This window comes from Canis aureus, chromosome 7, assembly GCF_053574225.1.
Source record: "Canis aureus isolate CA01 chromosome 7, VMU_Caureus_v.1.0, whole genome shotgun sequence".
Lineage (NCBI taxonomy): Eukaryota > Metazoa > Chordata > Mammalia > Carnivora > Canidae > Canis > Canis aureus.
In genome coordinates, this window is record NC_135617.1 from 65,716,707 (window position 1) to 65,735,210 (window position 18,504).

General features: G+C 36.2%; 1 protein-coding gene and 1 pseudogene across 9 annotated transcripts in view; one reads left to right on the top strand and one right to left on the bottom strand.

Moving 5' to 3' along the window:
- ZFAND3 (zinc finger AN1-type containing 3) overlaps nt 1-18,504 on the bottom strand; it is a 331,540-nt gene that overhangs the window by 218,705 nt on the left and 94,331 nt on the right. For all 9 annotated transcript variants that reach the window (XM_077904181.1, XM_077904173.1, XM_077904176.1 and 6 more), the window contains exon 2: nt 2,324-2,364. In XM_077904181.1, the coding sequence (XP_077760307.1) occupies nt 2,324-2,351 (28 nt within the window). In that variant the 5' untranslated portion in view covers nt 2,352-2,364. The remainder of the gene's footprint in view (nt 1-2,323; nt 2,365-18,504) is intronic.
- Nucleotides 5,639-13,074, top strand: LOC144317885 (large ribosomal subunit protein eL43 pseudogene; annotated as a pseudogene).

Consider the following 18,504-nt stretch of genomic DNA (forward strand, 5'->3'; position numbering starts at 1 on the left):
AGCTTTGGCCAAAATAATCTTTGTGTGTTGTCCTACACATCTCATGCCTCTGCTGCAATAATGTATTTCTATACTCTATTTCATACAGGAATGAAATCCACAAATATGTCTGTAAAGTTCAATGACTTTTCTTCTGTATTTCAAAAAGAATTCCAAATGCCACCTCCACAAGCAGGATGTTACTAGTCATTCCTTTCAAATGATGTTGAGGAAATTAAAAATATGGGTATGAAAATAAAGAGAAAAAAAGTATTTTCTTTACACACTTGAAAATACTTAATATTTTTAAAAGCAAAAAGCAAAAATGACAAAGCTGTGTAGAGAGTAAATGGACACAGATCACAGAGAGACAATAATTAATTATAAATATAAAAAAATCCAACTGCAAGTACAAAGAAATGCAAAGACCATAGCTGAACTATCTTCACTGGTAATTTTTTAAATTTTATATTTAGTTAGGGACAAATATAGTTCTTTGCCTTTTGATGTGTGCCCCTTTTCTCAAAGGTGCCTGACCTTCTCCCAAAGCCACACTTTACTGAATTAGAAGGGGAAGCTATCTCTATATGGAGACAGTCATCAATCTAATACATGTTTTGTCTCATTGCTACTTTCATCTTTTCTGTAAAATTTAAACTCTGACCAGTAAGGAAGCATTTCTTCATATCTGTAATTGAGACATGTAGAGCAAAAAAGAATACATTCATTTAATGGCAGAGATATTGTTAAAAGTTGGATAAAACTTACCAATATTTTTTTCCTTTTAAAGATCTAAAGTATTTGAGAAATTCCAAACTTTTAACAAACTGCCAGCCTCCTCAACCCCCCCAAAATCCCTCCCACCTATCCCCTAGTTTAGGCATAAATATAAAGAACTAAAGCCTTAAGTATGATTACTTTCTTGCCCAAATAACATAATGAATAGAAAGTGAAAACTGACAAAGATTCTCTCCTTGATCAATCTCTAACCAGGCTCTTCGAGACTTCTCGAGTAGGACTCAATCTTGGCCTATAAAAACTACAGACTCTTAACACAATTGGTTTCATCCCCCACTTCCCAAACATTAAAATATTTAAACAAACACTAACAGTTTCTAACAACTCAAGGCCCCAAAACCCTAGGATGACCCTAGCCCCTCTTAAAGTGCCTGCCTGAGAAAGCTCAAGGCTGTCAAAAGAATTTAAGGTTTTCTAGGTAAGACACCTGTCTACAGGCCTCTGACTAGACCATTTAGTAAAAAGGGTTTGCAACTATAAATCCTTCCTCTGTCCCTATGAAATGCATATTTATCTCCTAAATCTCAGGAGTCCCTGTCTCTAGGACATGAAAGCCATTCCTTTAAAATGCAACCATCAGGAAGGATAAGGCCTCAGTTTCTCAGTCTCAATAGGAGAAGGGAAATCCAAACTTCCAGGATAGTCAGCTTAAAGACACAATCAACCTACCTAGTCATTATTTGCACTGACAAACCTTTAATTTTTTTTTTTACTTCCCTGACTCTATGAGCTAAGCTAGCAACCCTCCTTACTCCCTCATTCTCCACTTAAAACGCCCATTTACCTTTGCACAAATCAAAGTTGTGTTCAGTTCAAAGTGAACTCTTCATATTGTTATATATTACTGATTAAAATCTGTTCTTAGCACTTGTGTACAGCTTTATCTTTGACAAATAGAAAAGGTTAAACATAGCTCAATACAGACTTAGTTATTTTATATAAGATCATTAGATATAAAATTATTTTTTTAAATGAAGGTTAAATTCATGTAGGAGTCATAATTTAAGGAGTCAATCAATCAGCATTTGGGCTGTTAGCAGACATCAAGCCCAAGCCCTTCATGTTACAGATAATGACTCTAAAGGTCCAAAGAGATTAAGTGATTTACCCAAGATGATTTTAAGAAGGGACTGGATTCTAGGACTAATTCAATATGGTTCTCTTCCTGACTCCAACATGAAAATATCCTTTCTCTTATATTCTCATTGGTAAAAGGAATATTTACCATTAAATTTCAAGTCCAGATCAGAGATGAACATGTATTACCCTACTACAACACAAGTTTTTACAGTTCCACTCTATGCTGACAACTGTACACTATGCAAAGTTTGTTGGGTTCAAGTACACAGACCATTTCATTTCACTCGGGGAAGGCTGTTTCAATAGTCCTAGGCAAATATATGAAGCACCTTGGTAAGGAGAAATTACTTTCACATACAAGCAAAGAAAGCAAAACCCCATGCATAAACACAAAGGAAGGTCAAACTATGTAGATAGTCTTAAAATCAAAAGGAGAAAAATTTAAGAACCCTTTTTCTGCACTTACCAGCAAAGCATTTGGAACAGAGGTTCATAGTCTTGCTGGACCTGGGGCAAAAAAAAAGAAAAAAAAGAAAGAAGAGCTAAAAATTCAGTATTACTCTAATGAAAACATAAAGATGTTTGAAATGTAAGCAAGAATCTCCTGGCCATGCAACTGAACTAATAAACTAATGCTAAGTCCCTAACCAGCCACCCTCTCCCACAAGGAAATGAAAACAAATAAAACAACAAAAACACACGCTTTGTTATCAGTGTGTTAACCAATGCTTTATTTTTTGGAATTTGCAAAATTCAGAAATTATGTAGCAGAAAAGTTCAGAATTACTCTAACATGTCTAGAAGATGACACAGGAATCATTTGTCCCACATGATTACCATATTCTGTTCACACTGGAAACATACCTAAGTACTGTTATCACTGTAGACAACAAAAATTTTGTCTGTAAAGGAATAAAACTTTCTACTCAGATACACACTCACTTATCTCCACAGCATTATTTGAATTTTTCTGTCATTTTCTTTCCCTTGATTCTAGTCCTATTTCAGATCCTGGTCACATTATGACCCTGTTGTTTAAAATTCTTTCTTCAGATGTTCCCAAATTATTTTTCATGTCCTTTCATCTGTTAATAATAGCTACAATTCACTGAATACTAACTTTGACAGGCACTTAACATACATTATTTTATTAATTTTCCCCCTATCCGTGAGATGGGTATTACCATCTTGCTTTGCTTTCAAAATACACTTTTAGAAAAATCACATTAAAATTTCTACAACCAGGAAACATCACAATTGGTTACAAATGATGACTAAATTAATGAGGAAATGTTCCTACCACCTCCTCTTAGGTGTTATTAAATTGAGTGATCTTCGGAAATCAAGGAGTCTCATCTCCATTTGACAGGCAAGCAGCTTGCCCAAGGTCACAGAGCTAGGGAACTACAGAGGAAATATATGACCTTGGGTTTGAGCTACTGCCAAAGACCAGGCCTTGTTCACAGCATAACACATCACAGGGCACTACAAAGCAGCCCAGGCCACATCGTGGTGGGCAATCAATTAAGTACTTCTCATTGCTGTTTCCCTTCCTGATTCTCTCCCAAGTGCACTCATTCATAAAGATTTCTTCCCCAAACCTAGAATACTCTATGTTGGATAAGCTGACCTATTTACAGCCTCATTCGTCAGCAACTCCCCTCCCAATATTTTAGTCTTTGCCCAGAGGTGTTCCTATACAAAATAAGCCAACTTTCTTCTGCCCTCCTTAGTATATCCTACAATTAAAGTCTCCCTCAGGAAGTATTCCCTGATAGCTGTGGTTGTTTTCCAATGTACTGGAACCCAAGACCTCAGGGCAAGTAATTGTCATACAGTGACAAAACTGGGGTAGGGGGCAGGGGTCCATTACTTCCCTTTCCCAAAAGAGAAGCTATGTTAACAGGTGGGTCTTTCTTTAGGACTCGGCTTAATATAAAGACATCAAAAGCAGTAAGGAAATTTTGAGTAACAATAAATGAATAAAAATGAATAAAGAGACAAAAAGATGTCATTAATTGTGGAATCTAACATTTATTACATGCCTACTATGTGGTAAGCATACCAGGATGCCTTCAACCTCACTTTACCAAAAGAGGAAAGAGAGGCTTCCAGGTTATGTAACTTTCCAAAGATTACAGAACAAGTAAATGGATGAACCTAATCTGCCTAACCCCAAAGCCTGTGTTCTTTTCACCATGCCAAACTAGGGCCTCTGCCCCCAATACAGAAGCTGAAGGGTACACATAACCCCCAAGTCAGTACTCTGGTAATTTGGAAAAATGGTCCCATAAGTAGAGATTTAATGATTGTCAGGTAAGCTCCCTAGAATGCAAATCTTTTCATCAGGAGGAAGTCCAATCCCTGCCCTCCCTTCCAACACATGAACACAGCTCAGCACCAAGCGTGCAGTTTTACCATCTGTGTTTCACAAAGCTGGTAAAAAAAAAAAAAAAAAAAAGGCAAAACAGCCTTTTTCTCTGCATCCCCTTCTCTCTCTTCAGAGAATTTATTTAATACCCACTATACTTAGATCTTACTAAATGACATCCATTCCACTTTCTGAAGAGGACTTTTCCAGCAACATGCTCATCAGTCAGGTTATGAAAGAAATAATACAGCTACTGATATTATTAATCAAAACAGAGATGTATGAAATCTAAAATATGCTGGGCTTTGGCTATGGAAATAATGGCCACTGGTAATGCCAACTTGGATCATATAGTTCTGTAACACACAACTTGAAAGAACTGGCAGAGGGTTTTGAGACCTTTTCTCCTTTCTCATGTTCAACATGTAAAACTTGAAGCTAACAACATGCATACAACTACTGATTGCTCATAGAAAGGCAATGTGATCAATTTGCAGTCTTGAAACAGACAATAGAGTTCTCTGACAACAAACATGAAAGGTAAAGAGGATTCTCTTAGGTCCCATTGCTCCAAAGAAACTGCTCTTTCTGACATCTCCAAGGGCTACCAGGTTTCTAAAACCGAGGATTAGTAGGATAAATAATGGCCACCCAAAGAGATCAAATCCTAATCCCTGGAATTTATCTTATCTAGAAAAAAGGTCTTTGCAGACAAATTAAAGATTGTGAATTTACCCTGTATTATTGAAGTTGGCCCTAAATGATATAAGCGTTTCTGAGAAAGGGCAAAGGGAGTTTGGAGAGATGCACAAAAGAAAAAGTGGTATCAAGATGGAGGAAAGGACTGTGGGAATATGGTCACAAACCCAGGAATGCTGGGACAGCTAGTAGAAGGTGGAAGAGGCTGGGAATTGATTCTCCCCTAGAGCCCCACAGAGAACAAAGCAGCCCTGACAGATTAGGGACTTTCAGCCTCCAGAACTTAATAAATCTCTGTCGCTTTAATCCAATTTGTGGTAATTTGTTACAGCAGCCTCACAAAACAAATACACAGAATTAGGTCTCTGATCTCCTCTCACTCCCTCCCCTACTGAACAGCATTCATCCAGATGCATCTCTCTTGAAACTCTTTACTCCTGCCTTCTTCTGCCTCTCCCTCTGCCCTTGCCCCTGCTTATGCTCACTTGTTCTCTTTATCCCTCTCTCAAAAACATTTTTTAATATAAATTAAATTAAATTGTACTATTTCTTGCTTAATGCTACCTAACAGTTTCCTATTGCATTTAAAACAAAATTCAAACATCTTTCCAAAATTATGAAGTGCCCTCATGGTCTCACTCTGCCTACCTCCCTCCACTTCTCTTCACTTCTTACCATTTTGCTCCCCTCATTTACCACATTCCAACCACAATGGCCTTTTTTCTTTTCCTAGAATGTGCTGTAGAGCTCTTGCCCATGCTGTTTCCTCCACCCTTAAATCACAGTAAGAATAGCTCTTTCTTGTCACTCATATCTTGGATTCAAACCCCCTCCTCCAAAGCGTTCATCTGCCCTCCCCCCAATTTAAATCAGTCCCTTTTCTTGTTTTCTTTTAGCAAATGACCCTTTAGGTCACTCTTGTTCAGTACATAACAGGCATGCAATATTTGTTAAATAAAGAAATGAATCCCCTTCTCCTGAAACATGAAATGTGAAAACCTAAGTAGATTTCAAAAATTTATTTTGTAAAGGTCATTCAAACACCATCGGGAAAGAAAGGGCATCCACAACTCCTGTAACTGCCAGCCTATCATTTCTCAGGAGCTCTATCATACTGTATTACCCACAACTGGTAGATAATGCCACCCTGTGTACCCAGCCATGATTTGTCACTGAGGAGATAACAGGTGGCAGAGACTTTCAGAAGTTTCTTTCCAACGAAATGGAGTTGGGAAGAAACCAGCGTCAATTTTTCTCTCTTTCCAATAAATAATGTTTAACGGTATTTTCTAGTTTTGAAAACACATGGCTCTTGTATAAATTTAGAAAAAGAACATAAGCATTTAAGTGAAAATCAAAGATTACTGTTAATCCAACCCCCCAAAATGAGAATTGTTAACATTCTGACATAATTCCTTCTTATCCTATGGCTAGATATACATAATTAAGAATTTATTATACTTAACAGTGTTGATAAAGTTGTGTGATATGTTCACAAGTGTGTATTTTATTATGCTTTATGACATAAGCATATTTTCTTTGCATAAATATTTCATATTAAAAATGCAAATTTCATTTATTTTATATTTACTATTTCCCATGTCAGTAAGTATTCTTCAAAAACATGTTTGTTGCTAAGAGTCTAGTACATACTAATACTGTAATTTATTTAGTTACTTGTTTACTGTTGGATGTTTATTCTTTGCCCCAGATTTTTCCTATTATAAATATTCCCATAATGAGCATTTGAAGACATAAATCTTTGGATAACTTTCATTAAAACTGATTCTGAGGAGAATTACTAGATAAAAAAAATATGATTTTGGTAAGTACTGCCAAATTACTTACCAGATAATCTCTAACAATTTATGCTGTCATCAAAAGGATCTGAAAGTACTTTTTGTCAATAAACTCTCACCAACATTAACTATTATTACTTTCAAGATTTTGCTTGATGGGAGAAATGGCTATCTTACTTTAATCATGTGTTTTCTTTTGAAATAAATGTTTCCCAATTTTGAAAGATATTAACTTTTTAATGAAGAATAAATTGATTTCTAAGTAATTTATCTTGGGAAATTAAAATAATATTCCGAATTTCTGAAAACTCTAGAAACATTTTATTTATAATATTTTCTTGCCATCCATACAACACTACTATCTCTTACCACCCAGGAAAACACAAACATGCTAGGTTCCACCCACAAAGTATTTTAATATAAATGTGGAAATAAGAAAACATGTTACCATATCAGTGGTCCTCAACAATATCTTTTTGGGGGCAGCCCGGGTGGCTCAGCGGTTTAGCGCCGCCTTCAGCCCAGGGCATGATCCTGGAGACCCATGATCGAGTCCCATGTCAGGCTCCCTGCATGGAGCCTGAATCTCTTTCTGCCTGTGTCTCTGCCTCTCTGTCTCTGTGTCTCTCATGAATAAATAAATAAAATCTTTTTTAAAAAAATATTTTTAGTCCAACAATGAGGAATAAACTAAGGCACAGAAAAAATTTAAGAGTCAAAAGAGAAATACAGTACTAAAAGAATTTAGGCTACAAAGGGGTTTCCTTTTTTTTTTTTTTTTTTTTTTTTAAGTAACCCCTGTACCCAACATGGGGCTCAAACTCACAATCCCAAAATCAAGAATCACACACTCCACCAACTAAACCAGCCAGGTGCCCCAATGGGGTTTCCTTCTTTTTTTTTTTTTTTTTAATTTTTTTATTTATTTATGATAGTCACAGAGAGAGAGAGAGAGAGAGAGGCAGAGACACAGGCAGAGGGAGAAGCAGGCTCCATGCACCGGGAGCCCGACGTGGGATTCGATCCCGGGTCTCCAGGATCGCGCCCTGGGCCAAAGGCAGGCACCAAACCACTGCGCCACCCAGGGATCCCCCTTCTTAATGAAGAGAACTAATCTGTTAGAACCAACTAGTCACATTTCCTAGTTCCTTCTTTAATAATCTAAAAGAAGGAGAGGAGGAGAGGGAAAGAGAAGAAAGGCAAGAAGAAGTTGGAAGGCAAGGGAGGGAGAAGGACATGAAGAAAGAGAAGGTAAAATTAAATAACAATGCTTCCTCCACTCTAAAAACCATTCCAGTTGCCTAGAAGTAAAATTAGATGTTTAAAGACTAGTAACAATCTATGTGCCACCCCATACACTTACAGCCAGAAAGTCTAACTAACTTCCTACAACTGCTAGAAACCAAGAAACAGTTCTACTAAATCATCACTCTTTGCTCACCCCAGGCATACAAGAAAAAGGCCAGTTTAAACAGATGACATCCTAGCTGGGAATGACGAAGGAGGTTTTCAACAGTGCATCCAGCCTGTTTGAACTGTTACATATCACTCTAAATCATTCAGACAATGTCTGCGAACTTTTCTTTTTAAGGGAATATTAAAAAGGAAAAAATGGAACTGTTAATAAGGGGGATGAGTTTCTAGAATGTAGCAATACAGGTTGTACTACTTTAAAAGATAATATCAATTTAACAACTTAGATCCAGTTGGGGTACTGGAATGGATAGTGTCTTAACATTTTACACCCAAATTCAAGGACAGCAAGGACACAACACACCCTATAGTTTTGTGTTTGAAGTCCCTGCACTAAACAATATATAAATAAAAAACAAGTCACCTTATCATCTGTGGCCCTGCACACATTACTAAGAGCTTAATCCAGCACTATCTAAATATCTAGTAAAAAGGAAGACAAAATTAAAACATGTAAAAGCCAGCACAGGAAAGGAGGAAAAAATACAAGGAACTAAATAAAAATACCAAATAATTTTTCCACACAGGAGAAACTAATGACACTACCAATTCTAACACACAATGGTATACAGTGGCTACAGCTGTCTTAGTATATATGCCCAAACATAAGGAATGGATTTCTTCCCTAAAATTATCTGTCCAAAACAAAAGGAGAGATGAGAGAGGAGAGACAGGGGAGGGGAGATGAGGGTAAACAAAGGGAGACAAGGGGAGGGGAGAGGAGAGGAAGAAAGAAAAGGAATTTCGAGGCTGACATGAATAATTTTATCCTAAATACCAACAGAGGAGAAAGAAAAAGCTCCCAAGAAACCTAAAAGTGAAAAACCCAGGCATGCAGTCATGCCCAGAGAAAGGGCATGTGGGATTTCAAAAGAGGAAGACCATATCAATGGAATTAAACTCCCAGGGGCATCTATCCAGTCTGTGAAGGGGGAGTGACAGTGAAGTTCTCATCACCAGGCAGAAACACTTAAGTCTGTAAGGACGTCGAGACAGCACTAACACTAACAGTTGGATGCTTTGTCAAGGTTATTACAACAAACAAGTTTTAAAAGGAGTAAAACTACAGTTTTAAATACAGATTTAATACTTAAGTATTAAGTATGATCTCATAATTACAAGAGGTAGCTGACACTGAAAAAGACTTTTGAAGATCACTTAGAAAGCAATGCAATAAAAGCCTTGGAATGTTAGGAAGATCACAAATAACATTAAAATGATAGCAATTAAAAAAATAAAAATAAAATAAAATGATGGCAATTCTCCTAGTGTTATGAATGGATTCTTGTGGATTCAAATCAAACTTCCATTGAGAGCAACATTTACCGATTTTTAAAGTGTTCTACCTCATATAACGTATAAGGAAGTGAATAACTGAAAAACTGAGGTCAATAACTTTAAACATGGTTTTAGTAAACATTAAAGGCACTGATACCTGTGAAGATGTAGAAAGCTTGAATAAATTGTGTTAAGGGAGTGTGAAAAAACTAGTATTTCAAAATGTATATTAAGAATGTATACAAACATATAATTTTATATAACTTGTGACCTTAAACATACATGTGAAGTTATACGAATGAATAAAGAATAAAATGAATGAAAAATGAATAAATAAAAATCTTATTTTTTAAAAAACTGCATATAAAACCGCAATTATCTCAAAAAGATAGTTTCAAAATATACCTGCATAAACAACTTAATTAGATATTTAATTATTTCACCTATACTCTAAAATTTTCCATATTCAAGGCTGACCAAAACACTTGTTTTTCTTATTGAGAAAACTGAGGACTGCCTCATATCTGGGTCTCTTCATTTGCAAATGTATGATATTTTACAAAATTCAAACTCTATGTTAGAATAAAACTAATGCTCAGCAGAATTCACTTTTGTAGTAGAGAAAAAATCTTTAAAAAAAGACTAAGTTCACTGCTATCCAGCTACCTAAAGAAATTTCATACACGTTGATTATTACATTTCTCACTTAAACTATTCCCATCCACTTTGTAAAAATAGTTTTTTAGAATTCTACAGAAATGGAAGGCACTTTCTGGAGTGATGAAAATCATCACGATTAACGTATATACACAGCATACATTTATCAAAATGTATTACATCATATATTTAAGATTGTGCATTTTACTATATATAAATTATAGCTCAATAAGGTATTGGTACAAAAAATAAATTTTTAAAATCCTACACATTAGATACCACTACTGGTCCATTACAAAGGTATTCTCCATGTTGCTATGAAAATAGTACAGTGAGTTTGTATTTCCCAACTGTTTAGCATAGGAGCAAAAATCTAAGAACAAAAAAACGAAGAGAGATATACTGAGATATTCCCTGACCTTATTTTTCTCCTTGCCAGCTATGCTCCTGCACCCAAATGAGGAGAGGGAAAGGACACTACATTTATGGAGGTCAGGGTGTTTTTTTCCTGAACACTGGTCAACATAATTAAATGGCTATGAATTGGGTTAATAATTAAACTCAAGAACCACTTCTTCTAAGGCAAAATACTGAGCTTTGCATTTTTCTTCATCTTTACAATTATCATTATATAAAAACTACTAAAGAATTATATATGTACCTGTCCTACCCAAGTGGCAAATACTTCTGCTTCATCCTGATGAGGCATACATTTATCTACGCTTATCACAAAGATAATTTAGGCTTATAAGGAGAGGCATTCACTTATCCATATTTATGGAAACTCAGATCAAATGCAAGACAATTTTTAATAAAGATGAAAAGTAAACCTAAAGCATTAGATCTTTCTTTGTCAGAAAATGAGACATAAACTTCGGAGATGACAGAGTTATAAGGATTCAAACTACAAGGTGAAACAGACTAGCAAGGCTAAATGTAAGGCCAAGGAAGAAAAGAAAAGTACAAGGTACTTCTAGCATCTGGAAAACATCCAAGTAAAAAAGACACTTCAAGATGCAACATTTCAGTGCATATCATTTAGGTAAGATCCAAGTACCAACCTGACATCTATTAAATATGGAGGAGAAAAAAGCAGTATCTCGCAATATAAACACAAGAAAAATTTAAATGTGCAGGTAATGTCACTGACCTTAAGAAATGAACATGTTTTATACTTCAATAGCACCTTTCATTTGTTCAATTTCTAAACACTTTATGTGCTTTATCAGTCTAATAGGATAGTCTCAAGGTAGGTGAAAAGGTCAGGATCACATCTACCTTGTGTGATAAGGCCTGAAAGGTGATAGCAGAAGAGAAACTGCTCTCCTTATTCCCAGTCCAAAGCTCACTGAAAAGGAAATAAGTTCAAAATTTCCATTTCCTGGCTCTTTTAATCACTCACTTTAAAATACAAAATTGGAAAAAAAAAAAATAAAAATAAAAATAAAATAAAATAAAATAAAATAAAATAAAATAAAATAAAATACAAAATTGGGGGATCCCTATGTGGCTCAGCGGTTTAGCACCTGCCTTTGGCCCAGGACGTGATCCTGGAGTCCTGGGAGTGACTCCCACATCAGACTCCTGCCATGGAGCCTGCTTCTCCCTCTGCCTGTGTCTCTGCCTCTCTGTCTCGTGTCTCTCATGAATAAATAAATAAAATCTTTAAAGAAAATAAATAAGTAAAAATAAAATACAAAACTGGCTCAGTTGGTTAAACATCTGCCTTTGGCTCAGGTCATGATCCTGGGGTCCTGGGATAGGACAACATCTCCCTGCACAGCAAGAAGCCTGCTTCTCCCTGTCCCTGCCCCCTGCTTAGATGCGCTCGCGCTCTCTCTCAAAATCTTTAAAAATAAAATACAAAACTGAGTAAAGTCCACAAAAGAAAACTCTCCATGTAATTGTAATCAACCCCAGCACAAAAACACAGAGTTAGAAGAAAACTCAACAGTACTTCTTTTCTGCCTCAAGACTGCCTCAAGTATCTCTGAATTTCTAATGTCTTACTTTATAACCTTCCTACTGTTGTAAACACCTTTATAATCTTGTCATCAGTGTAAAAACACAGGCTGCTACATGGGTACTGTAAGAGCAGTGGCCTGGGAGGAAAAGGCCTGGCTTGAATGTGTGACCTCCCATTTGGGTGTTCTTACCTTCATTAAAATAAAGTGGGTTACTTAGACCAGTGACCTATGACATTTTAGGAGTCTAAGATCACACAGTAATATAATCATATATGATCTAATAAGATAACTACTAAACTCTCCATTATTTCTAGGTTAACTACCTACTAAAACCTTCTGATGGAGACTATTTCCTAACTTTCTAGTTTTCTCACTCTGGAACATTTTTCTGAGATCTTTGTTGAAGGCATACACTGTGATGGTCTAATACTAAATATCATAAAGGGATGGCCTGTGATTTCTTTAAGAACCATTCCAATTATAGGACTTGTTTTCAACGGTTTTAAATGTTAAAAGGTATCACTGACTCTTATTTAACTGGTTTTCTTATCACTTTGGAATTCTTTGTATTACCACTTTACCAACCCAATCCTACTCCTACACTGAATTTCCACAGCTATTTACTTTCCTTAAGAAAATTATCTTGCCACCTCTCTGGGCTCAGACCTGGTTGGCGGCAACACGGCCAAACGCACCAAGAAGGTCGGAATCGTGGGTAAACACGAGACCTGTTATGGGGCCTCCCTCAGGAAGATGGTGAAGAAGATTGAGATTAGCCAGCACGCCAAGTACACCTGCTACTTCTGTGGCAAAACCAAGATGAAAAGGAGAGCAGCGGGCATCTGGCACTGTGGCTCCTGCATGAAGACCATAGCAGGTGGCACCTGGACCTACATACAACACCACTTCTGCCATCACAGTAAAGTCTGCCAGCAGAAGACTGAAGGAGTTGAAAGACCAGTAGAAGCTCCACCATTTGCATTGGCAGCCTATAATAAATGGGTTAATTTATATAATAAAAAATTTTTTTGATTTTTAAAAAGAAAATTATCTTGCCTTGACCCTGCTGAATACCTATTATATATATCCAGCAACGTTTTTTAAATCTCAGATATTTTAAATTTTAATCCAGTTGTCTATTGAATCACCTATCCCACACAAACTTGAAGTCATTCATGAACGTAATGAGCATCTTCTGTGTGCCACCATTTAAGACTCTGGTGAAAATATTAAAAAACTCAGGACACATCTGATAGAATTCAACTTAGATTGCATTGCCCCCCTCCCCAGTACTGAGGGCTGGTGCAGAGTCATGGTAAATTGTCTAAGAAGAGCTTAATAATCATAGATCCATTTACTTTCCAGGCCAGAGAGCCTGCTACTTTTCATAGACATAAAAGCTACCTTAACCAACACAAGAAAACTATGAAAGGCTATATCATCTGGCAAAAAACAGACCCATAGCAGATAAGCTACACTAGGCACCTTAAAATGGTGAGTCTGGGCATCCCTGGGTGGCGCAGCAGTTTAGCGCCTGCCTTTGGCCCAGGGCGCGATCCTGGAGACCTGGGATCAAATCCCACGTCGGGCTCCCGGTGCATGGAGCCTGCTTCTCCTGCCTATGTCTCTGCCTCTCTCTCTCTCTCTCTCTCTCTGTGACTATCATAAATAAAAATAAAAATAAAATGGTGAGTCTGCAGCAGCAGCATCTTCTTCAAAGAATACAGCAGTAGTTTCCTTTGCACAACTGCATTCAATTGGCTCTATTAACTAATGCTGGAGACCCTCCATAAAACAGACACGCCCACAGCTTGTCAGATGCTCTTCCAATCAGCAGAGCGTTTATCCAATACAGTGGCTTATTTCCACTCCTATCAGTTAAGCTGAAGCCTCATGAAGAACTAGTTGTTTTTTGTTCCCAAATCTGTCTATGCCTAATAACTATGCCGAGTTTACTTGTTGCTGTGATCAGAGCTGACTACCTAAACCTTTAAGTGCAAAAAGAAAGTATTATTTCTATGAAATCTATGTTGAATACTTTGAATAGATAAAAGTCATGTTGCTATTTTAAAAAAAGAATGCTGGGGATCCCTGGGTGGCTCAGTTGTTTAGCGCCTGCCTTTGGCCCAGGGCGTGATCCTGGAGTCCTGGGATCGAGTCCCACGTCGGGCTCCCTGCCTGGGGGCCTGCTTCTCCCTCTGTGTCTCTGCCTCTCTCTCTATGTCTCTCATGAATAAATAAATAAAATCTTAAAAAAAAAAAAAAAAAGAATGCTGTTATATTAGGCATAGGCAAGACAACTTTAAAGACTGAAGAACAAATCATAAAAACCTAGTGATCTCAGGTTGCTTCGCAAAAGTCTTTTGCGAAGACTCATTAAGTCTCACTCCACTTAATGAGACCAAATTGGGACATTAATTAACAAATACTTATTTAGGTACCATGTGCTAGTTACCAACAAGGTTAAATGAGTTAACCATTTTAAGCTAGCATGTGTTTTAGAACTATTAACGCAATGCTATTATTGGCATTTTGCACATAGGAAAACTGAGGCACAGAGAAGTTGTAAGTAACTTGCCTAAGTTCACATTTCAGTAAGAGGCAAATGAGGCTTCTAGCCCAGAAAGGCTAGTCCTAGAGGCCATATTCCTAATATATTTAACCATCACAAATGATGTATTATTTGTGTGACTTATATAGCCATAAAAAAGGTCTTAAGCCTACTGCAAAAAATACAAACTATATACATCTGTGTTTTAAATTAACCTAAAGTGTCTAATTTATTTTTTAAGCATTCCATGCTTTAATACATTTTTTTTCACTTACCTATCAGTCTTACTAGAGTAAGAGACAACTGGTATACATGTGCCATGTGGTGGGTCAAGCCAGCCACAAACCACAAAGATAGAGTCAATGGTTTCACATTAATTACAGAGATTATTGACATACCATATTCTCCTTTCCCAAGAAAAGAAAGAAAAGTATTTACAGGTTTAAATATAACATTCTGAGAATCTACCCATGATTAATCAGCATATTAGCAATTTCAGAATGCAAGAGAACAAAATTAGCAACTCTACCAAAATCTTTAAAAAACAAACATGCAGAAAAAATGTAAACTATATATGAAATTCTTAATATTAAGAAACATATTTGGGGTTTTTTGGCAAATTAGTTGATATATGTTTACTCATAAAGTTGTCCCTTCTTACTAGATTCCATTAATTTCTCTACTATCTTGCTCTGTTGACTACTATAAACTGCAATCAAATATCAAAAGCAACTTCTAAAACATAAAATCCATCTCCACATCTTACATGCTACTATAATAAATTTCTCTCTGAAACTGTAAGTACAAATATAACTCATCAAGGAGACATCTGGAATATATTTATCCATGCATAGAAACCTAAGAAAGCAGAAAATGCCTTTTCAACTACACCACTAATAAAGTTATTTTTTAAAAGAATTCTATGCACCCTCCTCCATATAGTAACTACTTTTAGCAATGATACTAAAGCTATTACCACTAATAAAGTTATTTTTTAAAAGAATTCTATGCACCCTCCTCCATATAGTAACTACTTTTAGCAATGATACTAAAGCTATTAAGTAAAAAGTTACTGAAAAACAAGACAATATATGGTCTCAAAGTTTCCTCCCACAAACTACTTGCTAAATACAAAAAGATGTATTCATAACAAGAGGTAAAGCATGGGTAGCAAATGTTAACAATCAGTGAATCTAGGTAAGGCATATATAAACATTCATTATACATATATAAAAAAATAATATACATTGTATTTATTATCTCAACCTGTCTGTAGACTTGAAACTTTTCTAAGTAAAAAGCTGAGGCAGGATGTCCACACAAAGACTTGTACATAAACATTCATCATCATTCATAATAGCCAGAAACTAGAAGCAATTCATTTTTTTTTTGAGATTTTATTTATTTATTCATGAGAGACAGAGAGAGGCAGAAACACAGGCAGAGGGAGAAGCAGGCTCCATGCAGGGAGCCCGACGTGGGACTCGATCCTGGGTCTCCAGGATCACACCCTAGGCCGAAGGTGGCGCTAAACCGCTGAGCCACCCAGGCTGCCCACTAGAAGCAATTCAAATACCCATCAACTGGTTAATGGAAAAATGAAATGTGACAATATCCATAGATTAAGCAATAAAAAGGAACACACTATGGAAACATGCTACAAGGATGATGAACCTTGAAAACATTAATCTCAGTGAAAGACGCTAATCTTCTTTCTACATATTATGACTACATTTATGTGAAAAATATCAAGAAAAGACAAATCTAGAAACAGTGGTGAGGAAACTTTTCAAGGTGCTATAAATGTTCTAAAACTGAATCTGGTAATGGTGGTACAACACTATAAATTTACTAAAAATCATCAAACTATATAGTTACAATGAGTACATTTTATGGTATGTAAATTATACTTCAATAAACTTGTTAACAAAAAAGTTGAGAAAGGTACATCTTATGAATTAAAAAAGAATCAATATAAAAGAATGATAATCTGTAAAGGAAGAAATGTGGTTATCTGCTAGTGCAGACTAGAGGCAGGGAGTAAGGCATGAGGCTACACTATACAATTAAAGGGAGTTACATTTCTACAAAAAATAGATAAAAATAAAACATTCATTCAAATGTTACTTCAAAGTAAAGAACTCCAATCCTTTACTGTTATATTCAAATATATTTTATATTCCCAAACAAGCCCCCTAAAGATGGCACATTAATTTTATAATTAAAAGATACTGCTTTCAACAACAAAAAGAAAAAACCCAACTGAAAAATGGGCAAACGACCTGAAAAGACATTTCTCCAAAGAAGATATACAAATGGCCAGCAAGCCCATTGAAAAGATGTCTAATGTCTTTAGTTTAGTTATCAGCAAAACGCAAATCTAAAGTAAAATGAGATATACTTCATACCTAATTGGATGACTATAATAAAAAATAGTGTTGGCCAGGGTATGCCAACACATTGCTAGTGGGATGTAAGAGGGCACATCTACCCTGGAAAATAGATTGGTAGTTCCCTCAATAAATTAAATATAGAATTACCACATGAATCAAAGAACTGAAAACAAGTGTTCAAACAAATATTTGTACATGCATGTATGTGGCAGTACTAGTCATAAGAGCCAAAGGGTGGAAAAAACTCGAATGTTCATCAACTGACGAATGCTTAAACAAATTATGGTATATAAGCATACAATGGATTACTACCCAGCCATAAAAAGGAATGAAGTACTGATACATGCTACACCAGAGAAGGGACCTTAAAAACATACAAAATGAAAGAAACCAGACACAAGGGTCACAGGTTGTAGAATTCCATTCGCACGAAGTATACAAAATAAGCAAATCCACAAAGACAGAAACATTAGTGACTGCCAGGGTCTGGGGAGCGTACAGAGAATAGAGACGGACTGTTTAAGGAAGGGATACAGATCCCCCTTTCATCCTTTTGGGATGATGAAAATGTTCTGAAACTAGAAAGTGGTGATGACCACACAACAATGTGAATACAGTAAATGCCACTGAATTATACACTTCAAAATAGTTTAAAATGGTGGATTTTATACGTCTTTTACCATAATTTACAAAAACTGCCTGTGAGTGTATGTATGTATACACACACACACGATACTTACCTTGAATTTATTATAATTTTTCTACTTATTTTGGCTTTTATGTATATTTTAGAGCATATAATAGGTATGCCTTAAAATCTAACATTTATTGAGTACCTACTACATGTAAGATACATGCTAGGCATTTTTTGTGCATTTTAATCCTAAAAAACCTATACAGTAGGTAGGTATTGTTATTCCCAAAATATTTCTTTTCAAAAATTTTATTTGACAGAGAGAGAGAAACGGAGAGAACAAGCAGAGGAAGCAGCAGAGGGAGACAGAGAAGCAGCCTCCCATCTGAGCAGGGAGACCCCTCAGGGCCAAATCCCAGGACCCTGGGATCGTGACCTGAGCCAAAGGCAGATGCTTAGCCACCCAGGCACCCCATCCCCAATTTATGTATAGGAAACCAAGGCCCAAAGAAATAAGGCAACAAGTAAGAGGTACACCTAGGATTCAAACACAAACATTTTTAAGGTTAACTCAAATATAAGAAGAGAAGAGACCAAATGATTTCTAAGGCACCTTGCAATAATACAACACTGTGAATATGTCACGAGAAAAAAAAAGAAAATCATATCTTTCCTCAAACTTTCTTGACAGAAGATCTCTGGTGAAATATGGACAGAGAGTCAACATTAGTCCTAAAAAGAATTTCAATATGACATATGCTAACTATTTCTTTCCTTACTATGCTGGTTACTTCCAGAGAACCCAAAAGTCCAAGAGAATTGTCA